The sequence below is a fragment of the Leptopilina heterotoma genome, unplaced genomic scaffold (genome assembly GCF_015476425.1).
Source record: "Leptopilina heterotoma isolate Lh14 unplaced genomic scaffold, ASM1547642v1 Lhet_52, whole genome shotgun sequence".
In the NCBI taxonomy this organism is placed as follows: Eukaryota; Metazoa; Arthropoda; class Insecta; order Hymenoptera; family Figitidae; genus Leptopilina; species Leptopilina heterotoma.
In genome coordinates, this window is record NW_025111114.1 from 4,008,538 (window position 1) to 4,026,128 (window position 17,591).

General features: G+C 21.9%; 3 protein-coding genes across 5 annotated transcripts in view; 1 reads left to right on the forward strand and 2 right to left on the reverse strand.

The window, feature by feature from the left end:
• Positions 1 to 5,608, reverse strand: part of LOC122507999 (PDZ domain-containing protein 8) — a 38,602-nt gene extending 32,994 nt beyond the window's left edge. For all 3 annotated transcript variants that reach the window (XM_043621058.1, XM_043621057.1, XM_043621059.1), the window contains exons 1-3: positions 4,399 to 5,608; positions 2,831 to 3,023; positions 1,948 to 2,210 (exon numbers count right to left, since the gene is read on the reverse strand). In XM_043621058.1, coding sequence (XP_043476993.1) covers positions 1,948 to 2,210; positions 2,831 to 3,023; positions 4,399 to 4,785 — 843 coding nt within the window. In that variant the 5' untranslated portion in view covers positions 4,786 to 5,608. The remainder of the gene's footprint in view (positions 1 to 1,947; positions 2,211 to 2,830; positions 3,024 to 4,398) is intronic.
• A 189-nt stretch (positions 5,609 to 5,797) lies between these two features.
• On the forward strand, positions 5,798 to 13,007 carry LOC122508000 (integral membrane protein 2C). The gene is made up of 5 exons (XM_043621060.1): positions 5,798 to 6,110; positions 9,038 to 9,520; positions 9,645 to 9,759; positions 10,110 to 10,256; positions 12,692 to 13,007. The coding sequence occupies exons 1-5, from the start codon at positions 6,027 to 6,029 to the stop codon at positions 12,775 to 12,777; spliced, it is 915 nt and encodes a 304-aa protein (XP_043476995.1). The 5' UTR covers positions 5,798 to 6,026; the 3' UTR covers positions 12,778 to 13,007.
• A 606-nt stretch (positions 13,008 to 13,613) lies between these two features.
• LOC122508001 (serine/threonine-protein kinase fray2-like) lies at positions 13,614 to 16,883 on the reverse strand. Its single transcript, XM_043621061.1, has 5 exons — positions 16,753 to 16,883; positions 16,568 to 16,668; positions 15,983 to 16,296; positions 13,846 to 14,048; positions 13,614 to 13,720 (listed from the first exon to the last, which is right to left on the reverse strand). Exons 2-5 carry the CDS (start codon positions 16,639 to 16,641, stop codon positions 13,634 to 13,636), a joined length of 678 nt encoding a protein of 225 aa, XP_043476996.1. The 5' UTR covers positions 16,642 to 16,668; positions 16,753 to 16,883; the 3' UTR covers positions 13,614 to 13,633.
• Between the last annotated feature and the right edge of the window lie 708 nt (positions 16,884 to 17,591).

Sequence of the window (17,591 nt, forward strand, 5' to 3'; positions counted from 1 at the left end):
GGATATTATCATAAATTATTGAATTTAAATGAATAAATTGCGAAACTTTGTAAGCGATTATACAATAATTAAAATTACAATTAGAAAATAATTAAAATTACTATTATTATAATTACAATTTGTGTCGGATGAATAATAATTTTTTTTTTCTTTTCGAATCGCGATTATTGCAAATTTACCAAAAATATAAAAATAAAAAATATTCGATTGAAATTTAATTATTCATTAAAAATTAATTATTTCTAATAATTATTCAGAAATTTTTATTTTTATCTCTCTTCTGGTTTTTCTTCTCTCTAAATTGTCATATTTAATAATTTGATAATTTTTTCGAAAGGAAAAAATAAAAATAAAAGCACTTATAAAAATTACTAGAAAAATTAATTAAATAGAATTAGAATTAGAATTAATTAAAAATAATTACTTTTATAATTAGAAAATTAATTACGATTTACTCTAATATCAAAAAATTTTATTCATCACTTCTTTTGCTCGATTTACTTTCTTGGCGGATAAATAATAATTTTCTTTCTTTCCTAATCGCGGGTTTTGTAAATAAATAAATAAATAAATAATCGCAATTATTGCAAGTTTACCAAAAAATTAAAGATAATATCCGATTGAAATTAAATTAATCATTAAAAATAAACGACTTCTGATAATTTATAATTTTTTTTAAATTATAAAAATTATAACGTCGACGCTAAGCGTTGAAAACTATTTTTTTTTTTTATTTTTTAGAGATGAAAATATCTCAAATTTTATTTCTTTCATTCATTTTGGTAGCGAAAAATAAATTTAAAGCACTTTATGAACCTGAAACCTTAAAAAAAATTGTTTTCTTTTTCATTTATGCAACAAAAAGATTTTTCGACGCTGAGAATCGACGCTAACTTCAGGGATCTAAATTATAAATTTCTAAATTATAATTTTAAAATTTTCTAAATTTTTCAAAATAAATATTTTGAATTGAATTTTAAGTTAGATTGAAATTAACTTAAATTTAAATTTAAGGAGAGACTTCGACTATAATTTTAACTGTGTCAAGAAAATGATTTAAATCTTCCATAAAATTATTTTCATAGTAATTTTTGAGAGAAAATCAATAGTCAGAAAATAAAATCGGTCTAAAAATATATTCTGACCCTTTTCGGATTTCTATTATCTTTCAAAATTAATAGATTTTAAAATTCATCCGTAATTTTGTAAAAAATATGTTTTGGTATTCACAAAAAATTGCCGAATGAAAAAAATTATTTTTATTATTTGTGAAACATTTTTTTAAATAAAAAAAAATTTTTTAGGTTGATAACGCTAAAAGAATCTATTGTTATTCAATTTTTTTTTATATGGAAATCCACTTGTTTATTTTTTTCTAACTAATTTCAAATCATAATTTTTTTGTATTTTATACTTTTTATTTGACGAAATTATGATTTGAAATTAATTGAAAAAATAAGCAAATGAATTTCCATATAAAAAAAAATTGAATAACAATTGATTTTTTAGCATTTTCAACCTAAAGACAATGTTTTTTTTCAAAAAAATAATAAAAATAATTTTTTTCATTCAGCAATTTTTTTGTGAATAAAAAAACATATTTTCTACAAAGTTACGGATGGATTTTAAAATCTATCATTTTTAATGGGGGTCGGAATATAATTTCAGACCGATTTTATTTTCTGACGATTGATTTTCTCTCAAAAAATTAGAATAAAAATTATTTCATGGAAGATTTAAATCATTTTCTTGATAAATAGTAAAAAATATGGTCGAAGTCTTTCCTTAGTTCAATTAATTTTGATAATTTGGTAAAATTTCTTTTGATAATTTGGTAAAATTTCTTTCGATAATTTTGGTAAAATTTCTTTTGATAATTTGGTAAAATTTCTTACGATAATTTGGTAAAGTTTGGAGAAGAAAAAAGAAATGAAATGAAATAAATACCTCTGATAAGTCGATACTTTCGTCGTTGAGTCTACGGAAAAATGGTTTATATCGCATCTTGTAACGAGGTAGAGTGTGTTTTCGACGGACTGCCCGTCTAATTTGTCCAGTAATCAACGAAATTATTTGCGGCTGCAATTGTCGTCCCTGAAATTGTGATTGAACATCCAATTCCAAAATTGGATCCGTATAGAAACTCAATGACCAATGTGTATATGGAACACGAGTAAACTGGAGTCTTGCCTTTCCGGTCACGCGTTTCACTAAAAGAAGAACAAAAAAATAGTCAATATCTATAAATAACTATCGAGACGAAAAGACATTATATAAGAGAAATGCAAATCATTTCCGTGACTTTCAATTTTCAACTAATTATTTTACTAATTTTTCTCCGAGAACCATTTTTCCTTCTTTTACAAAATTTCTTCACTCTCATTTAGCCTAAAAACTCTCACATGGCTTTGCACTCGATAAATAATTTTAAACAGACTTGGCTCTCGATAAATAATTTTAAAAAAGTAACAAAAAGTAGCTTTAGGACGAAAAAAAATTGGTAATAAAAAATTATTTATAGAAAAATCAAATTTTGACGACTAAAAAACTAGTTTTTTGACTCAGAAAAATCACAAAAATTTTATTCTGCATTTTATTTCCCTGATTATTTTCCAATTTTAATCAAAAGTATAATTACGTTTTTTCTTATGCTGATAAAAACTTTTGATAGTTCAAACATTCGGTAAACCAAACCCTAGATAATTTGAATTTTTTTTTCTGTCCCTTGAGATTATTGGAGAGTCGAGTGTATTTTAAATATTAGAAAATTTTTTTTTTCGTTAATAATTCTTTAACACAAAAAGATTAAACAAATTTGAAAATAAATTACCTTGAAGTGCCATGTAGGCAGTTTTTCCTAACAGCATTTTAACATCTATGGATAATTGAAAATTTCCTGAGTAATGTAAATCCAGAGAGAGATCGAGAGTCTCCAAAAGTCCAGTGTCCGGGCAAATTTTCGCATCCGCAACTTCCAGGCCCTTTATCATCGGAAACTTATTTCCCAAGTGTAAATCTCGCAACTGTAAATAAAAAAAAACAAACATCAATAAAAATGAAATGAGAAATGAAAAAAAAGGAAAATATTATCAGGGTTTCTACAAATTTCTCCTTATAAAATTCCATGATTATTCCATGATTTCCAGTTGATAAATAAAAAAATTTCCATGACACATTAAAACAAAATTTTTGTCAGTTAAGTCAGGTAAATGTCATGGAAAAAAATTTTTATCAAATTTAATTAAAAATAATAATTTTTTTTTTCAAGTATTTTATTAAAATTTTCAAAGATCAACTTTTGAAGAATTTTAATTGCAAATTTTGAAAATAATTGAATTATCAAAAATTTCAATGAAAAATCTTTAAAGATAAATTTAAAAATGAAAATAAATGTCTAATTTGTTAAAATTCAATATTTTTAATATTTTCAATTAGGTACATATTTCCAAAAATAATAACATTTTGCAAAAAACAATAATATTCAAAATTTTTAATTAAAATTCATCAAAAAATTCATTAGTTTTTTTAAATTAAACAAAAATTCTTAATTAAAAAATTCAATTATTTTCAAAAAAATACATTAATAAAATTTTTTTAAAAAACTAATTATTAGAATTGTTTTGTTATAATTTTTTAAGATTCAAAATTTACTTTTTGGACTTATTAAAATTTTTGAGAAATCATGGTCCTGTTTATAATTAAAATTCTTCAAAAATTTGATCATTTTTATTTATACTTTTGAAAAATTCAATTATTTTTAAAAGATTTTATTAAATTTTAATTGTTTGGAAATTTTTCAAATTTATCAAAAAAATATAATTATTTTAATAACCTTTGCTACAATTTATTTATTAGAATTTAAGTATTATTTTCAATACATTTGTAATTAAATTTCTTTAAAGAATAAAATTATTTTCAAAAATTTTAATGAAATTCTTTGCGTAACAGTTCAATTTTTTTCAAAATAATTTTAATAAAATTCTTCGCAGAAATCTAACTATGTTTAAACATTTACAAAAATTCTCGGCAAAATTTCAATTATCTTTATATATAATAAAATTTTTCTCCGAAATTCAATTATTTTCAAAACTTTTAATAAAATTCTTAGCAGAATTTCAATTATTTTTAATATAATTTTTATTAAATTTCTCGAAAAATGCAATTATTATTAAAAATTATATTAAAATTTGTCAAAAGAATTCAATTATTAAAAAATTTGTTGATAAAATTCTTTATGAAAATTCAATTTTAAAAACATTCAATCGTTTAATAAAATATTTATTTTTATAGTTAAATAATTGAATTTTCGTAGAATTTTCTAATAAATATTGATTTAAAAATGAATTTCAAATTTTTGAATATCTTAATTTCTATAAAAAAAAAAATGACGAAAAATACCTGAACACTGTCGAATAATCGACCAGTTGTTGTCTGATTCAATAATTCTTTAAATTCATTATTAAGTTTTCGATAAAGCCAAAGACGAACGCGTTCAGCATTTCTCAATTCATTGAATAAAAATTGTAATGTCAAATTAATAGCCAAATTTTCATTGCCCTGATTAAAATTCTGTCTCATTGGACTGCCAGTTTTTTCCTCCTTCATTTTCGCCAATAATTCCTCAGGTAATGCCGCTTTTCCATGTGGCACTGGCTTTTTTGGTGGACTCGCCACTGGAGCCGATTCCAAATATCTTTTGAATATATAAAATTCGAACAAAAGAGTACATCCTATTCCGCAAAGGAATGTAACACACGATATAAAAATAGTTGTAAAAATGTCCATATTAGGACAGCATCAAAAATTGAATAAGTCAATTTAAGAAAAAAAAAGAGAAATTTCGAAAAAACTCTTTTTTTTCTCTCCTTTATCGTCTAATATTAGAATTTTTATTTTCCTTCCAAAATTTTCGATCGATTAACATAATTATTGAATTTGTCAATAAATCTCCATTGGTGTCATTGTTAATAAAATTTTTTCTTTAAAATGTAAAATAATTTCTTGATAACACAAACATTGTGGAAATGGTGAAAATAAAAACTTTTCTTGATTGTTTGTCTTTTTTTTCCCCTTCTAAAAAAAAGGTTAGATTTTTACGTCAACTATAGGTTAAAATTCCATTTCGATTTCACTCGCGTTAACTTTTAAAAAATTCGATTAACACTCTAAAACTATATTGATAGGGGACAGAAAATATTTTTCTAAAGTCTTGTCAATATTGGAAATATTAAAAATACGTTTTTGTCAACTCTCGAGGTTAAAACTTGCACGAGTTGACAGTTCTCTATTGATTTCGTCGGCCATGTTTGATTACAACAACGTGATTTGACAGATGCGGATATATTGGGCAATGTGGGTTAAAAATGACGCATTTTGCATTTTCTATTATATTAATACTTTACTTTTTAGTTATTAAATTTCTATTTTATTTTAAATATGAAAGTTAAATTATCAACGTCTAATGATTCTTTTACCGTATTTGTGTAAAAAGAAGCAACTGAAAGAAAAAATATATTTCAAAATAGTAAAAAAAGAAAATCAGAAACTAAATCCAAAGAAGATGTTAGCATTCAACAAAATTTTAAAAAAGCGCATAAAGGATAAAAAGAGAAAAATCTGAGAGAAATATAATAAAGTGGAAGTTCAAACGAATGGCGGGTAAAAGAGAGACTCTTTCCAATTGGACGAACAAAAAAAGTGAGGTTATGTTTTGATCTCGCGCATTTCCGCACAAACGCAGAAGATTTTTAACGCTCAGAGGGGGCGGTGACATTTCGATCAATCGCATGTTGAACATTGTTAAGACTGTGTTCGTAATGTCAGGGTGATATTGTCAATTTTTTGGAATAAAAAAATACAATTCATCAAAAAAAGGAGTTTAGTACTTTTAAAAAAAACTCCATACATATCGAGACACTTGTTTCTTGCTCTTTTCACTATACTGGAAAAACACAATCATACAGAACATTTTTCGTGAAGGGAAATTAATGTAATTTATTCTCCGGAAAGATTAACAAACAATCAAGATGACAGTTATTACGAAGGCAATCAGCGAAAAGAAGCCTGCGGATAATTTGGAGCAGCCATTAGTTGTCGTCGAAGTTCCAACGGTGAGTAATAAAAAATATATATTTACTCGAACTAAAATAGTGTGCATAATTTATAACTTTATAATTATCATCAGAGACAATGGAAATTCCCAAATCATTTATACATTCAACAATTCACTTGTGTTTGCTTGTGTTCGTCATCAACTTACAAACAAGTGTCAACGTCAATATTTTGAATGTCTGCTCCAAAATTATTTTTACTTCTAAAAATATTTTTTTCACCCTTATTAAATGCGCTGGAAATTTTTTTTTACCACATTGTTCTGATTTTAAAGACAATTTCGAGAATTTTAAAAAAGGAAAAGAATTTGCATGTATACACGAAATGATAAATAAGGAATTGTGTCTTATTGTTTGGGGAAAAAATAATTGCAGAAATTGCAAAAATATTCGTTTAGTCACGAAGAGTTTTTATAAACATTTCTTGTTTATGTTTGTTAATTATACATTGGAAGGAGAGTACGTGTCTTCAGGGTGGCCACATGTCAGTAAAGTCAGGGAAATGACAATAAAACAGAATTTTTTGTCAGGGGATTTAAGAAAATAAGAGATTTTTTCCACTTATTTACAAAAAATTTTCTTCCAAGTACTGCAATAAAATACCATATTTTTTGTATAAACTGCAACTTATTTCGATTTTTATAATGCGAAAAATAATTATAAACAAATAATAATTTCAAAAATTATTTTTGAATCATTTTTCTATTTAAATTTTCGAAATATACAATTAAAAAGATTTTGAATAATTGAAATTTTTAAAAAATTTAATTGAAAATAATTTTTTTTTCAATGTATTTTTATTGAAATTTTCAAAAATCAACTTTTGAAGAATTTTGAATTTTGAATTTCCCAGAAGAAATTTATTACTTTTAAAGATAATTGAATTCTTGTGATGAATATTTTTATTTATGAAATGCCTCAAAATAATTAAATTCCTGTGAAGAATTTTATTATTAATGAAAATAATTGAATAATTGAGAAAAATTTTATTAAAATCTTTAAAAGGAATTCAATATTGATTTCTTAATTCTCTATAAAATTATTCAAATAAATTTAATTATTTTTATATAAATAGTAAAATTCTTTGCAAAAATTCAATTATTTTCTTAAATAATAAAATTCATCGCAGGATTTCAATTATTTTTAATACAATTTTAGAGGAATTGCTCGAAAAATGTAATTATTCTTAAAAATTTAATTTCAATTCCTCCAAAAAATCAATTACTTAAAAAATGTTTTTTTAAATTGTTTGGAAGTATTCAATTATTTACAAAAATATTAGTATTTTTCACAGGAATTCAAATATTTTAATAAAATTGTTCTAATGAAATCAATTATTTTAAATACAATTTTAATTAAATTTTTTGAAATAATTCAATTATCTTTTTAGATTTTAATAAAATTCTTCACAAGAATTCAATTACTTACATAAATAATTCTTCTAAAGAATTTAATTATGTATGTCGATAAATAATAAAATTATTTTCCAAAATTCAATTATTTTTAGCATTTTAATAAAATTCTTTGCAAAATTCAATTATTTTCATAAATAACAATATTTATCACAAGAATTCAATTATTTTTAAAGGTAATAAATTTGATTAAATTTTAAAAAATAATTGAATTCCTGAAAAGAATTTTATTATTTATGAAAATATTTGAATAATTCCGAAAAATTTTATAAAAATATTTAAAAATAATTGAATTTTTGTGAAAAATTTTGTTATTTTTTAAAATAGTTGAATTCTTTATAAGAATACTATAAACATTGTTTTAAATAAATAATTTGTTCGAAATATAATAAATATTCTGAAAATATTATTTTAAATAATTGAATTCTTGTGAAAAACTTTATTTGTGAAAATAATAATTGATTTCTTCGATTGATTCATTTAAAATAGTATTAAAAATAATTGAAATTCTTCGATGAATTTTATTATTTATGAAAATAATTGAATTCTTGCTTAGAATTTTAGCAAAACTTTTTTTTAAAAATTTAATTTCCATGAAAAATATTATTAGTGAAAGTAATTGAATTATTGTGAAGAATTGTATAAAAATTTTGTTAAATAATTGATTTTTTCGAAACTTTTATGTAAATGTTTTTCGAAATTAATTGAATTCCTGTGGAAATTTTATTATTTTATGAAAATAATTGAATTTTGGATGAATTTTATTAATTTTTTTCTTAATAATTGAATTCTTTTGCGAAATTTTATGAAAATACTAGATATTAAAAATAATTGAATATTTTTTGAAAATAATTGAATCGTTTTAAAGAAATTGATTATAATTTTTTATAATAATTTTTTTACCAATTACAAAATTATTATAAAAAATTGAATCTTTGTATTTAAATAATTGAATTCTCGAAGAACTTTCGAAAAATTATTTTAAATAATTATTAATTTGGAAATAAAGTTTAGTTGAAAATTGTCGAAAATAATTGAATTCAGGAAGGATTATAATTGTAATTTTTAGAAATTATTAAATTTCATAAATTAACTCATTTTCCGTAAACTTTCATATTTTCCTGTCAAAAAGAAATTTTTATCAGGGAAAATAATTTTAATGTCAGTAAATTGTCAGGGAAATGTCGGGGAAATTGATAAACTGAAATTTGTGCCCACCCTGGTATACGAAATAATAAATAAGGAATCATGTCTTATTGTTTGGCGAAAAAATAATTGCAGAAATATTCGTTCAGTCACGAAGAGTTTTTATAAACAATTCTTGTTTATGTAAAATTCTTTGAACAATTCTTGTTTATGTCTGATAATTATATATTGGAAGGAGATCACACGTTCGAAAATATTCTTTTCGTTTGTCAAAATAAGGAAATTTGTCATTTCTTATTTCTTTTCTTTTTTTTTTTTTTGGTATTGGAAAATTGTTACAAAAATTATTGAAACTTATTTCTTTTTCAGCAAGCAACTCCTAAAAATGATCCGGAATCACAACGTCCAAAGAAAGATATGGCTGGTCATTATTTAATTTTGCAACAAAATGCCCTCCGTCCCAGTGCAATGACGACATTATGTCTTTTCATCACGGCAATTCTTGTGATGAGCATTGGAATAATTGGCGGCGTTTATATTTATAGACAATATGGAAGAGCTCAAATGCATAGGCTTCGCACCGGTTGGTACAGTATACCATACGATGGATCAAATAAAATTCAATACGCCCGCGATCAAATTCATCAGGGATTATTGGCCGATTCTGATTTATTCAAGTCATTGTCGAGAGCAACCGAACAGGAGACGATGGATCTTGAAAAATCATTGCACAACATCAAGAGTTTCTTTAAGGAACGATTTGAAATGGATATTGAAAATGAAAACTACGAGATTGATGTTCCCGATTTTAGTGAGGGACGACAGGGAAGATTTATTCACGATTTCAACATTGTACGATATTTTTTTTGTCTCATACTTCTTTTTTCCAAACTTTACAAATATTTAGAATTTTCAAATTTAAAAATTGCGCAGTTTGATGTAATAATAATAATAATAAATTTTTTTTCCGTTACAGAACAAAACAGGAATAATCGATATTGATGGAAGTCGTTGCTTTGTCATGCCTTTGAATCGTCAACTGGTTTTGCCACCACGCAATATGTACGATCTTCTCAGCAAAATGTACAACGGTAATTGTATTTTATTTTCCAGAAGAAAAATTCTTTTTAATTCAAATAAGTTTTTCTTCTAGTCAAATAAATATTTTCTAAACATTAATTAATTTTTTCATGTATTAAATATTAATTAATATTTGTACGAATTTTACGAAAATTTATATTAATAAATATTTAATTGAAATTTCATGAAAATTTATATTAATAAATATTCAATTAAATATTTAATTAATACAGAGGAGATAAAATTTGAAGTTAATATAAATGGATTCGAATTAAAATTATCGTCCATTTAGAAATGTAAATAATTTATTTCACTAATAGTGAATTTTCAAATATCGCATTAAACAATTTAATTCGTACAGGATATTACGAGGTTGACACGCAAATTGTTCGTGAGACAATGAGGGTCCAAACTCCTCCAATCACGGATCTTTCAACAATTGGCACGTACATTGCTCGTGAATGCCAAAATTTGCCAACGTTTATGCTCGAGAAAGTCGATTCTAATGGTAATTTTTAAATTATTATTATTATTATTATTATTATTATTATTATTATTTTTATTATTCTAAACCAGCATATAATGCGCGCAACGTAATTGAAATTTTAACGCCCATTGTTAGTTACAAAAAACTTTCTTTTTAAAATTTAATGAAAATTTAATATTTTTCAAAAAATATAATTTTCCGAAATATAATTCTTCAACAATAGGAATATATTTTAAAACAATTTTTAACACTAATACAATTGAATTCTTTCAAATATAAAATTTATTTCAATGAAACTTGAGAAAACTTTTAATTGCTTCTATTTTTAGAATTATTTTCCGGAATTCAATAATCTTCAAAAAAAATTTTAATTACAATTTTTCAAAAACTTAATTTTTTTTGAATTTCTGCATTAAATTATTAAAAAATTCGAAATAATTTTTGTTAAACTTTCTTTCAAATAAAATTTTGAAAAATAATTGAATATTAATTATTTTTAAAAATTTTAACTGAAATTCAATTTTGAAATCAATTCTTACTAGAATTCAATGATAATTGAATTATTTAAATACAAAATTTTTTAAAATTTTAACTGAAATTCAATTTCGAAATCAATTTCTTATTAGAATTCAACGATAATTGAATTATTTAAATACAAAAATTAGTATTTTTTCCAAATTTTTAGTTACAATTCTTCAAAAAAAAGCAATAATTCTATTTGAAAATAATTTTTTAATTAAGAAAATAAAATTCTTTCAAATATTAAGTTTTAATGAAATTTGAAAAAATTTCCTTTTTTTCAATTTTTAAAAATTATTCTCGAGAATTCAATTATTTATTTATTTAAATATTATTGGAACCTTATCTTCAAAAAAAAATCTTAATTTTAATTTTTCAAAAACATAATTTTTTTTCTAATTTCTACATTAAATTATTCAATAATTTTTGTTAAACAAATAACGCTTATAATATTCAATTATTTTTCAAAATTTCAACTGAAATTCAATTTTGAAATCAATTCCTATTAGAATTCAATGATAACTTAATTACATATTTAAATACAAAAAATTGTATTATTTTCAAAATTTTCCGTTACAATTCTTCAAAAAATGCAATAATTCTATTGGAAAATAATTTTTTAAAGTGGGAAAATAAAATTCTTTGAAATATAAAATTTATTTTAATGAAATTTGAGAAAATATCCTATTTTCTTCACTTTTTTATAATTATTTTCTGAAATTCAATTATTTCAAAAAAATTTTAATTTTAGTTTTTCAAAAACATAATTTTTTTGGAATTTCTACATTAAATTAGTCAGAAATCTAATCATTTTTGTTCAACAAATATCCCTTATAAAATTCAATTATTTTTAAAAATTTTAACTGAAATTCTATTTTGAAATCAATTCCTATTAGAATTCAACGATAATTGAATTATTTAAATACGAAAATTTGTATTATTTTCCAAATTTTTCGTTACAATTCTTCAAAAAATGCAATAATTCTATTTGAAAATAATTTTTTAAAGTAATAAAATAAAATTCTATGAAAATGTATTCTTTCAAATATTAAATTTTAATAAAATTTAAAAAAATTTCCCATTTCATTAATTTTTAAAAATTATATTCGGGAATTCAATTATCGTAAAAAAATGTTAATTACAGTTTTTCAAAAACATATTTTTTTTGGAATTTCTACATTAAATTATTCAACAATTCAATAATTTATGTTAAACAAATAACGCTTATCAAATTCAATTATTTTTAAAAATTGTAACTGAAATTCAATTTTAAAATCAATTCTTATTGTAATTGAACAATAATTGAATTATTTAACTACGAAAATTTGTATTATTTTCCAATTTTTTAGTTACAATTCTTCAAAAAATATAATAATCCTTTGAAATATATAAAATTTATTTTAATAAAATTTTAAAAAATGTCCTATTTTTAAAATTTTTAAAAATTATTTTCAGGAATTCGATTATTTTCAAAAAATTTAAATTACAATTTTTTAAAAACCGTATTTTTTTAGAATTTATAAATAAAAATTTTTCAAAATTCATTAATTTTAGTTTATTTTGTTTCAATAATTGAATACTTTTTGTTATTTATTTTGTCCAGCAGGAATTAAAATTTCTAAATACTTTCAGTGTAAAACCTTTTGGAATTTAATTATTTCAAAAATTAAAACTACAATTCTTTGAAGTTTTGAAATGTTTTCTAAAATTTTAACTGAAATTCTTTTTCAAATTTTTCAAAGAAAATTCATTTAGACTATTTAAGATTTTGAATAATTTGATATTTTTTGAATACTTTGGATTAAATTTCCTTATTATATAATTAATGTTGTTACCATTATTATTATTATTACAACATTTTTTTTACCAATTATCATTATTATTGCCATAAAATAAAGAAATAAACAAAAACTAACTCAAACTTTGTTATTTTTCAGGAATTTCGAAGCGCAGCATATCAGAGGGACAATTGTTCCGTCAATTCGCAGGAAAGAACATTGTGGAACTTAGTATCGTAAACTAAAGAAAAAAAAGAAGAGAAGTCGCGAAAGTAAAATCAATTCTTTAAATATTATATAGTAGATTAGCAAAAGAAAAAAAAAAGAAAATATATATAGGATTTTGCTGTTCCACGATGTTCCAAAATTGCATCACAATTGTGTGATATTTGTGGGTATTACATTTATAGATTTAAACTTAATCTCTTCTTACAATAATAAATTTTACATTTTTGATCTTTAAGGAAAAAGCAGAGATATAGATGATAATTTTTTTTATAACTTTCTCTATCTCGAACTCTTGTTTTCCTATATTTATACCTACAATTAGTGCGAATTTTATTTACAATAAACTTTTTTTTTTAAATTTCTTAATGGAGGAGGAAATGTTCTAAATTAAGTAATATTTTTTAGTAAAATCTCTTTTTAATATTAAAATACGTATCTAATTGAAAATATAAATAATTTAGTGATACGCAAATAAGTTTCAATATATTATATACAAATATAAAAAGAAAATGTTTTACATCTAGTATTTAGATGTGAATGTTAAAAAAAAAATGAAATTCGAGGAGAAGAATTTGCATTTTATGGGAATTAGAAATTAAGTTTGAATTTTTCATAGAGATTATCTGAACAAATTGATATATATATTAAACACTTTTTCAGAATAAAAAAAGCAGTTTCGTAATATACTGAATAAAATGAGATTAATTGCAAATTCTTTTAAAAATAAATTGTGAAGAAAAGAAAAATTGTAAATTCTTATTGAGAAATAAAAGGAAATAAATTAAATTAATTTTTTTTCGTTACATTTTCATTAAATGCTGGGAATGTATTTGAATAAATAAATAAATATAAATTAAGGAACTTTTTGTTTTATTATATACTTTCAACTTGAGCCTTTTGTCTTATCAGATACAATTTTTTCACCCATTTGTCGAATTTTGCTTCTTGATCTCCAATAATCTGAAATTTAAAATTATTTTCTATTGAATTTAATAAAACATTAAAATCAATGAACAATCATATTAAAAAATAAAAAATAAAATTAGTAATTAGAGTTTTTAATATTAAAAAAGTAAATTTAATACCGATTGATGAAAAATACTGTCGGATGGAATAATCGGTTGCACTGGAGGTATGACAATTGTATCAGAGGTAATATCAATAACGATATTTTTCGATTTTGTCTCTTTATTCTGTGCCGATGAATTAAATTGTTTTGGAGCAAATCCTTCGCTATTGATTTCTTCCAGAATCGATTCCTTAATGGTTGGAATAATTGAAAAATCGTCTGAAATATTTATTAAAATTAGCGACAATGGCAACTGCAGACTTCGCACTTGATAATTAATTTCAAAATAGAAGCTTTCAGACTAAAAAAAAGTAGCTATTGAAAAATTAAACTTGACGACAAAAAATACTCGTTTTAGACACTTCACAAAATTGACAAAAATTTCATTCTATATTTTATTTTCCTGACTTTTTCCTAATTTTCATCAACAATATTTATTTCTTTCTTATCCTGCTAATAAATTGAATTCCTGCAACGAATTTTATTACTCGTGCAAGAATTTAAATATTTATAAAAATAATTTAATTCTTGCGAAGAATTTTATAAAAATGTTTAAATAATCGATTTCTTTCGACTAATTTTATGAAAATTCGAAATTAAATAATTGAATTCCTGAGAAATTTTTATTATTCATGAAACGAATTGAATTCTTACGAAGATTTTTAAATAATTGAATTCTGATTGGAAATTTTATGAAAATAGTAGATATTGAAAATCATTGAATTGCGAAAAGTTTTTAAAAATAATTAAATTTTATAAAGAATTTTATTAAAATTTTTATAATTGAATTCTTGTGAACGATTTTCTTAGAATTTTTTAAAATAATTGAATTTCCAAGAAGAAAATTATTACTTTTAAAAATAATTGAAATCCTGAGAGGAATTTTATTATTTATGGAAATAATTGAATTTTGCAAAGAATTTTAAAATGCTCCAAAATAATTGAATTTTTGGGAACAATTTTATTAAAATCTAAAAAAATAATTGAATTATTTAAAAAAAATGTAATTAAAAATGTATTTAAAATATTTGATTTCTATCGAACAATTCTATTAAAATATTTTAAAATAATTGAATTCTTGTGAAAAATTCTAATATTTTTTGTAAATAATTGAATTCTCACAAAGAATTAAAAAAAAAAATTTCTAAATAATTCCTTTTTCGAGAAATTGAAATTAAATTTTTAAGAATAATTCAATAATTACACTTTTTGAGCAATTTCTGTAAAATTGTATTAAAAATAATTAAAATCCTGCTGCTATGAATTTTATTACTTATGAAAATAATTGAATGGTTGCTAAGAATTCTATTCAAATTTCCAAAAATAATTGTATTCTTGAGAAGAATTTTATTATTTATGAAAATAATTGAATAATTGCGAAAAATTTTATTAAAATCTTTAAAAAAAATTGAATTTCTGTGAAAAATTTTGTTATTTTTTTAAAATAATTGAATTCTTCATAAGAATGTTATAAACATTGATTTAAATAATTAATTTTCTCGAAATATAATAAATATATTATAAAAATTTTATTTTAAATAATTGAAATATTGTGGAAAACTTTTTTTGTAAAATTAATTGAATTTTTCGATTAATTAATTGAAAATAGTATTAAAAATAATTGAAATTCTTCGATGAGTTTTATTATTTATGAAAATAATTGAATTCTTGCTTAGAATTTTATCAAAAATTTTTTTTTAAAAATTGAATTTCCATGAAAAATGTTATTATTAGTGAAAGGAATTGAATTATTGTGAAGAATTGTGCGATATTTTGCGAAATTTTGTGAAAATACTAGATATTGAAAATAAATGAATTTCGATTATTTTTTGAAAATAATATTGAATCGTTTTAAAGAATTTCATTATAATTTTTGAGAATAGATTTTTTTATTTCTAGTATTAGTGAATTTAAAGTAGTGGAAATTTAAAAAAAACAGAAATAATAGTTTTTAGTGGCTAAAATCTAAAAAAAGTACCCAAATAGTAGCATAACGTAAAAAAGGTATTAAATAGTAGGTTTTAGCAGATAAGTGCGAAGCTGCAACTGAAATATTTATTCTTTTCTTTCTAATTCAAAAATTATTTTTCCTTTTTTCAGTGTCGAGAATTTTGTCTTCTTTTTTCCCTGTTGAAAATTAAATAATATTGTACCTTTTATATTTTGCACTTTATCAGAAGTCGGCTTCACAATTGACTGTGAACTACTTGATCTACTTGTAGACTTTTCTCTTGAAACAGATCTTTTCTGTTTTCTTTGACTCGAAGACGATGGCGATTTGGATCTTCGAGATTTTTGTCTACGTCTCTCTCGATCCCTAGAACTGTCTCGTGAATATTTATAACTTTTAGATGATCTATCTCGATCTCTACTTCTCGTTCTCGAGCGGTGTCTTCGTTTTGTTTTTGAATGTTTCGACGATTTTCTTTTATACGAAGAACTGTCACTTGAATCCGAACTACTCGATCTAAAAATTACAAAAATTAATTACTGTTAATTTTTAATAATAATAAATACGAATTTTATAAATTTACAATTTAAAATTAACAATTTAGTAAATAAATATTTGAATTTTGAGGTTAGGTTCGAAATATTTTTTTCTGGTTACTTCGGTTGCTTCTTATAAAATTTGTTTTTGTTATTGAGAATGTAACATTTAAACAAAAGGATAAGAATAGTAGATAATCAAAATAATTAATTACTATGTATATAATATAAAAGTTCTTGTTTGTAAATACCTCGATCTTCGGTGACTTTTTCGACGATGTCTACTACTTCGATCTGAATCCGAATCCGAAGAATAACGTGCCATTCTGTTTGTAATTTAAGTTCCTAAAAACTAAATACAAAGAAAATATGAGTAAAATTTAAATAATTACAATTTTCGAATAATTTATTATAAACAAAAATAAAAAACATTTACAAAAGCTTTTTTGACAGCTCGCCAGCAGGTGACTGCAGGTGACTGCGAAAACTCTCACCAGATGTCATTACGAATTTAGCGGGTTTTTTCAAAATTAAAATAAAAACAGTAAAAAATGTAGGTAAATAAATATATTATTATTAATATACTCCAATACAAGAAATATTATCTTTTAAATAATTATTTAACTTACCTGCTTTTTTTTCTGAAAAAAAAATACTTTTTTGTATTCAAATATTACAATATTAAAAAATTATTAAAAAACTTGATTTTTTCATCTAAACAAAAAAAATTACTTACCGTATAAAAAATTTATTATCAGCAATTTTTACACAGAAATAACTTGAAGCTCACTAAACATTCTTTCACTGTGTGTTACGAAATCGAGTCAATTGAATGAAAAAAAATTATGTAAATAATACGCAAAAGAAACCAACTGCTCTTTTTTCATTTAAATTTTTTAATAGAAAAAAATTAAAATAACTTATGGCACACGATTATTGAATAACAAAAAATATTTTAATAACGCCTCTTTTTATCGCCGACGAATTTTTTAATTTTGAAACTAAATAATTAATTATTTAATAATTAATATTAAATAATTATTATTTAAGAATTTTAATTTTAATAACCTAATAATAATAATGGCAACAATAATAATAATTTTCTAATTTAAAAAATAACGCCTCTTTTTATCGCCGACGAATTTTTTAATCTTTAAATTAAATAATTAATATTCGATAATTATTATTTAATAATTTTAATTTTAATAACCTAATAATAACAATGGCAATGATAATAATAATTTTCTAATTTAAAAAATAACGTCTCTTTTTATC